Below are 7,481 nucleotides of genomic sequence, written 5' to 3'. Positions count from 1 at the left end.
TTTTGATTTACATTTCTCTAATGATAAGTGATGTTGAGCTCTTTAAAAAACATTTTTTGAAACGTTGGAACCATATAGTATAGAATTGACTTTTTTTCATTCAGCATAATTGCCTGAAGATTCATCCAAGTTGTTGCATTCATCGATAGTTCATTCCTTTTTATTGCTGAGCATCCCATGGTATGAATGTACCAGTTTGTTTAACCACTCGCCCACTGAAGGACATCTGGGCCGTCTCCAGTTTTTTGGCTGTTATGAATAATTCTATGAACGTTTCTGTACAGGTTTTTTTGTGAACATAAGTCTTCATGTCTCTGGGATAAATGCCCAAGAGTACACTTGCTAGGTCATATGGTAATTGCACGTTTGGTTTTATTAAAAACTGCCAAACTGTTTTCCAGAGTGGCTGTACCATTTTACAGTCCCACCAGCAATGTATGACTGATCCAGTTTCTCCAAATCCTTGTCAGCCTTTGATGCTGTCATTATTTTTTTTATTTTGTGTGTAGTGATACATCATTATGGCTTTCATTTGTATTTCTTTTTTTTTTTTTTCCTCCCTCATGCTTATTTGTACAAATAGCACAAGAGGACCCCAGCCCCATGCAGATGCCAGCCCCGGGGGGTCGCACCAGTCCTTCTGTCCTCACGTTGGCAGACAGAGATATCTACTCTGAAGCCTTTGTAGGGGCCTGGGCACCTTTGGGAGCCTGACCTGGAACTGAAGCTGGGGCTGCAGCCTGGGCCTTGTTTTGATCCTTGGACTTGGCCTTGACTTTTGGCCGGCAGAGCCTGAGCCCCTTGGCAATGCGTGCACGAGCACGCTTCCCAAGCTTGGGGTGGGCAATGTAGGCAAGTCGATCAAGCTTGCGGCTGACACCCCGCTTTGGGATCTTGGGCTTAACCTCCTTGGCCTTTACGAGAACCCTGATGGCCTCGGCATGTGCACTCATGGCCTTGGCATTGTTGGCCTGCATCTTCTTTAGGCCCTTCTTGTTGTGCTTCTTGGCAAAGCGCATGTTCCTCAGGAACTTGGGGTCCACCCCCTTAAGAGATTCGTATCTTTATGATCGGGGTTTCTTGATACCATTTCTGTGCCATTTTCAGCACTGGTTGTGTGTTGTGTGGTTCTTGGACTTGGCCAGGTCTGCACCTAAGCCGCGGTTCCCGAAGCGCCTAGGACCAGAAGAGCCATTTGTATTTCTTTAATGGCTATTGAAACTGAACATCTCTCTTCATGTGCTTATTTGCTGTCTATATATCCTCTTCAGTATTTTGTCTGTAGATGTCTTTTGCTTTTGCCCATTTTCTTTTTTCTTTTTTTTTTGAGATGGAGTCTCACTCTGTTGCCCAGGCTGGAGTGCAGTGGTGCCATCTTGGCTCACTGCAACCTCTGCCTCCCAGGTTCAAGCACCACCACACCCAGCTAATTTTTGTAGTTTTAGTAGAGACAGGGTTTCACCATGTTGGTCAGGCTGCTCTCAAACTCGTGACCTTGTGATCCATCGGCCTTGGCTTCCCAAAGTGCTGGGATTACAGGCGTGAGCCACTGTGCCCAGCCTTCTTTTGCCCATTTTCTAATTCAATTTTTTTAAACTGTTGATTTTTGAGAGTTCTTGATGTATTTTAGACATTAGTCTTTCATTGGATATGGGCTTTGCAAATATTTTCTTCCAGTTGTAGTTTCTCTTTTCATCCTTTCCATAGGGTCTTTCACAGAGCAAGTTTTTAATATTCCTGAGGACAAATTTATCAAATTTCCCCTTTATGGATTATGCTTTTAGCATCAAGTCTAAGAACTCTTTCACTAACTCTTGACAGAGCCCAAAGATACTCTCCTCTGTTTTTTCTTTTCTTTTTTTTCAGTCAGAGTCTTGCTCTGTTGCCCCGGCTGGAGTGCAGTGGCATGATCTTGGCTCACTGCAATCTCCACCTCCTGGGTTCAAGTGATTCTCCTACCCCAGCCACCCAAATAGCTGGGATTACAGGCATGTACCACAACAGCCAGCTAATTTTTGTATTTTTAAAATAGAGACAGGGTTTCCCCATGTTGGTCAGGCTGGTCTCGAACTCCCAACCTCAGATGATCTACCCACCTTGGCCTCCCAAAGTGCTGGGATTACAGGAGTGAGCCACTGTGCCTGGCAGTCTCCTCTGTTTTTTTTCCTAAAAGTTTTATAACTTTACATTTTACCTGTATATCTGTGATTTATTTTGAGTTCATGGAATATGTTTGAATCCCTAGCTAAGGCAAACTGTTATCTCTTCCAGAGTGAAGAAGGCCTCAACTTGACTCCGAATGATTGGATCATCTCCTCAAAGGATGGTGCTGTATTGAGACTAAGTAACAGTTTCTGTTGCTGGCAGGTTGGGCTTTTGCAGCAGCAATAGCTAGATCAGTCTTTGAGAGTGGCACTAATGAGGCCCATGACAGAGGCTATCTGACATCAGCTGGCTCAGTCATTCTGCCTGCTTGGCTGATGCTTTCTTGTGGGAATTAACTTGTGGTACAAAGATCTTCACACTTAAAAAAATTTTTTTAAAGACGGGGTTTCACCATGTTAGTCAGGCTAGTCTTGAACTCCCAACCTCAGGTGATCTGCCTGCGTTGGCCTCCAAAGTGCTTGGATTACAGGCGTGAGCCACCACGCCTGGCCCAGATCTTCACACTTTGTCACTGTGTCTTCACACGTACACCTCTCTCCGACCTCCTTGCCCCTGCCTGATCCAATCTTTTACCTTCCAGGACCCTGACCAATACAGTCAAGACATTCACCACAACCTATGAATCTCTCTGTACTTTTTACCTCATGCAACTTCTCTTTCCTCATCAATGAATGACAGATGCACAGGAGCGCTATCTACAGGGCAGATTTCCCCTCACCACTGTCTTTCAGGGCTGCCCTGAAATGGGCTGAGATGCAGCACCATTTGCGGCTTGACCCATCTGTGAACCAAGGCTGGCGCTTTTTCCTCCTCTATCAGCTGATCATAAGGGACCACCTAGGTGGTCACAAGTACGAGCTGCGGGAGAGGTGGTAGATGACACGGGTGTCTGGAAGCTACACTACCTTTCCAACCTAGGCTCAAAGTCAACACAGCTTTATTACCATTTTCAATTGGCAGAAACAGTCAAATCTTCCCGATTAAAGGAGAATATTCATTGCAGCACTATTCACATCCACCTCTGGATGGGAATAGCAAGGTTGCAAGATTGTAACTATTGGTCCATCTTTGGAAAATACAATCTGTGACAAGGTTTCTCTAATCAAAACTTGAATGATTCAAGCCCTAATGAGTTCTGAGAATGTCTGGCTTACACCTCCTCAGTCATTGTTCTTTCCCCATCAGTCATTCTTTGGCCTGGCCTTGTGGAATGCCACCCTATGCATGCACTACTGGTATTCAGCTACAGCCTCAATGTTTTATATGGAGCTCTTTGTGTAGCTCCCTCCTTGCTGGTATTTTATCTAGCAAATTCTAGCTGATTTGGCTTCCCCACACACCAGTCTCTGACTACTCAACTCAGGAAGACTATTAGGAAGGGGCTCCAAGTTCTCCTTTCCTGTACTGAAATCTGGAAATGGCCTCCACAACTGTGGGCTCACCTCATTTGTTCTTTCCCCAAGTGGTCACAGTCCTGTACTGCCTTTTGTCCATGTCTGGAAATAGCTGTTTTGTGTATTTGATCCAGTTTCTCGGTTGTTTAGCAGGAGAAAGTACTCCTGTTTCAGTTATTCCTCCATGGGTGGAAGCAGAGTCTGAATATATTGTGAAAATAAAGCCAATAGGGCCGGGCGTGGTGGCTCATATAACACTTTGGGAAAACAATGAATGTGGATCACCTGGAGTCAGGAGTTTGAGACCAGCCTGGTCAACATGGTGAAACCTGTCTCTACAAAAAATACAAAAATTAGTTGGGCGTGGTGGTGCACACCTGTAGTCCCAGCAATTTGGGGGGCTGAGGTGGGAGAATTGCTTGAACCTGGGAGGTGGAGGTTGCAGTGAGCCGAGATGGCATCACTGCACTCCAGCCTGGGTGACAGAGCAAGACTCTGTCTCAATAAATAAGTAAATAAAGCCAATAGGATTTGATTATGAGCTGGACATAGGTTGTGAGAAAAAGATAGTAAGGATGACTTCAAGCTTTTGGCCTGAAACTGGGAGAAAGGCATTGCCATTACCTGAGGTTAGATCAGATTTGGAATTGTGAGGGTGGGTAAAATTAAGAACTCAGTTTTAAACATGTTAAATTTGAGATGCCTGTTAAACATCCCAGTGGTGATGTCTGCTTTGCAGTTGGATATACAGGCCAGGCATTCAGGCTAGAGGCCAGGGTAGAAACATAAAATCGGGAATTGTCTGTGTACGGCTGGTATTTAAGGTTGAGTCTGGATGAGATCAATAAGGAAGTAAGTGTAGAGAAAAAAAATAGAAAAGATAAAGCTGGGTGGCCCGGTGGCTCACGCCTGTAATCTCAGCACTTTGGGAGGCCGAGGTAGGCAGATCATGAGGTCAGGAGTTCGAGACCAGCTTGGCCAATATGGAGAAACCCTGTCTCTAGTAAAAATACAAAAATTAGCCAGGTGTAGTGGTGTGTGCCTGTGGTCCCAGCTACTGGGAGGCTGAGGCAGAAGAATCGCTTGAACCCAGAGATGGAGGTTGCAGTGAGCCAGGATAGTGCCACTGCACTCCAGCCTGGGTGACAGAGCTAGACTCTGCCTCAAAAAAAATAAAAAAAAAGAAAAGAAAAGATAAAGCCAAGCACTGAGCCCCGGGCACTCTAATATGAAATTATTTGGAGAGATGAAGAACTCTTGAGCTGTTTGTGCCAACTCTCCCCACCCATTGTCTCTTACACCCATGGCTCTACCCATCCTGTTGGCTCGGTTAGCCTTCTCTTGCCACCTTCCCAGCACTGACTTCTGCTGACCTGCTCTGTTCTGTGGCCATTCAGCTCCAGGACTGACGGATCAGTTCCAGGGCTAGTTTTGGGCCTTGGAAATGGAACCCATCAGGACTGGTTTTCTGCCACAGTTACAGGCTGGGAATAAGGCAAATGGCCTGTGACTTCCAGAGTGAGTAATGCCTTGGCCGGAAGCCCTTGCCAGTCCATGGCCTCTCACGTTGGGCGCTCCAAAGAACAGGAAAAGGCAGATATATCACCCTAGACAGAGCAAGTAGTTTTTTTGTGCCTCAGCTTCTGTCCTGGACAATGTTGTGCTGTGATTGCTTAGTAGTTGCACTCCATGTTATTGACCTCAAAAGATTAAGTGTACATTCAAACATCCCCAGTTTCCCTATAGTAATTCATTACTGACTGGATAGTAGTAATATTAGTATCATTCATCCTGTCACATCACATGTAAAAAGAGCCAAATGAGGATGTCTGTTGCAGTGGTATTTATAAAGGTAAAAATATTAGAAACTACCTAAATAGCCAACAATGGGGACTAAGTAAATAAGTTATGACAAATCCATAGTATGCACTTAGTAAAATAATTTTGCAGATATGAGAGATGTTTGTAATATGTTGCAGATTTAAACTTTTTTTTTTTTTTTTAAAGCGATGGGGTCTTACTCTGTCACTCAGGCTGGAGTACACTGGCACAATCATAGCTCACTGCAACCTCAAACTGGGCTAAAGTGATTCTACCACCTCAGCCTTCTGAGTAGCTGGGACTATAGGTGTGTGCCACCATGCCTGGCTAATTAAAGATATTTCTTTTTGTAGAAACAGGGTCTCACTATATTGCCCAGTTTGGTCTCAAACTCCCGGCCTCAAGTGATCCTCCCATCTCAGCCTCCCCAACTGTTGGGATTACAGGCATGAGCTACCATACTCAGCAGATTTAAACAATTTAATGGGGCAGTACAGTGTTTAAGAGCACGTTTGCATAAACAGACTTGAGAACGCCATGATTTGAACTCTAACAATTAATGACTAGATAGAGAAAAATGAACCTGCAAATGAGACTAAGCAAGAGTGGTCAAACATATAGGAATTAAGCAGGAAAAGTGTTTCATCATAGAAGACAAGGGAAAGTTTTTTTTTTTTTTTTTTTTTTAAATAAGAAAGACAAAATGGTCAATCATTGAACAGTGTCAAATGCTGAAGAGCCAAGATGAACCCTGAAAGGTGACCATTGTATGAAGCAACATGAATATCACTATAACCATTGCAAGAGCTGTTCTAGTAGAACAGTGAAACTAAAGTCAGATTGGACCGAGTTGAGGGGTATATGGAAGGTGAGAAATGGACTTGAGAGTGTAGAACTATTTTGAGGAATTAGAGTGTGTAGGGGCAGAGGATTTGTTTCATTTTTTATTACAGGGATATCGGCTTCTTTAACCATGAGATGGATCAAATAGAGGGCAGAGAGGAACTGGATAATTTAGAGAGAAGCTTGATGAAAAGGTGGGAGAAGATGGGATCTAAACACAGTGGTGGAGCTGCTCTTGATTAGACAGTCAGAAGAGAAACTCAATTGCAACAGGAGGCATGAAGTGGTGGGGGGGACGGGGGGTGCAGGTGCGGGTAGGTTTAAGCATTTGGTAACACAAGGAAGAACTCAAAGATGATGACATTATGGAGAGTCGGGGGTGGGGGGAGTGTCTGAGGTATCAGGAGAGTGCAGAAGGTTTGAAATAGTTGATTATCGTAGGAGTATGAGCTATAGTACTACGTTTTCAGAGCACAGTAGTCATATTTTCGAGCATCCTTTGGTCCCATGTAGAATTGGTGATTTTAAATTATAGAGAAACCTATCTGCTTGATGGTGACTTTCTCTGGTAGTATTTGGTTGCCTTAAGCCAGGCATGGTGGTTCATGCCTGTAATCCCAGCACTTTGGGAGGCTGAGGCAGGTGGGTCATGGGTGGATCACTTGAAGACAGGAGTTCAAGACCAGCCTGGCCAACATGATGAAACGCTGTCTCTACTAAAAATACAAAAATCAGCCAAGTATGGGTGGTGCATGCCTGTAATCCCAGCTACTCAGCAGGCTGAGGGAGGAGAATTGCTTGAACCGGAGAGGCAGAGGTTGCAGTGAGTTGAGGTCATGCCGCTGCACTCCAGCGTGGATGACAGAGCAAGACTCGTCTGAAAAAAAAAAAAGTTACTTGAGCCCAGCAGTTTGAGATCAGCCTGGGCACTATAGTGAGATCTTGTTTCCACAAAATTTAAAAAATTAGCCAAGCGTGGTAGCTCACACTTGTAGTCACAGCTACTCCGGAGGCTGAGGTGGGAGGATCACATGAGTCTGGGAGGTAGAGGTTGCAGTGAGCCAAGATCATGCCACCTCACTCCAGCCTGGGCAAACAGAGTGAGTCCATGTCACAAAACAAACAAAACATCCATTTCCCTGTCTTTTTTGGTAACGAAGTAAAGTCAAGAGTTCTGAACGTAATATAGTAAAAAGTATTTGGTTGCAGGAAAGAAGGAAGAAAATTGTTTCATTCATTTGGGGGTGGGATTTAGCC

The 7,481-nt window shown here is 44.5% G+C and overlaps 1 protein-coding gene across 1 annotated transcript; it reads right to left on the bottom strand.

The window, feature by feature from the left end:
* Positions 1-535: 535 nt before the first annotated feature.
* Positions 536-1,172, bottom strand: LOC116558613 (60S ribosomal protein L29-like). Its single transcript, XM_032288610.1, has one exon. The coding sequence runs from the start codon at positions 1,017-1,019 to the stop codon at positions 669-671; it is 351 nt and encodes a 116-aa protein (XP_032144501.1). The 5' UTR covers positions 1,020-1,172; the 3' UTR covers positions 536-668.
* Between the last annotated feature and the right edge of the window lie 6,309 nt (positions 1,173-7,481).

The sequence above is a fragment of the Sapajus apella genome, unplaced genomic scaffold, assembly GCF_009761245.1.
Source record: "Sapajus apella isolate SASKATOON/1434 unplaced genomic scaffold, GSC_monkey_1.0 scaffold22, whole genome shotgun sequence".
Taxonomy (NCBI): Eukaryota; Metazoa; Chordata; class Mammalia; order Primates; family Cebidae; genus Sapajus; species Sapajus apella.
This window is presented reverse-complemented; position numbering and strand designations above follow the sequence as displayed.

Excerpts from the sequence above, each read along its gene's own strand:
- LOC116558613 (XM_032288610.1), bottom strand. The coding sequence starts at position 1,019 with ATGCGCTTTGCCAAGAAGCACAACAAGAAGGGCCTAAAGAAGATGCAG.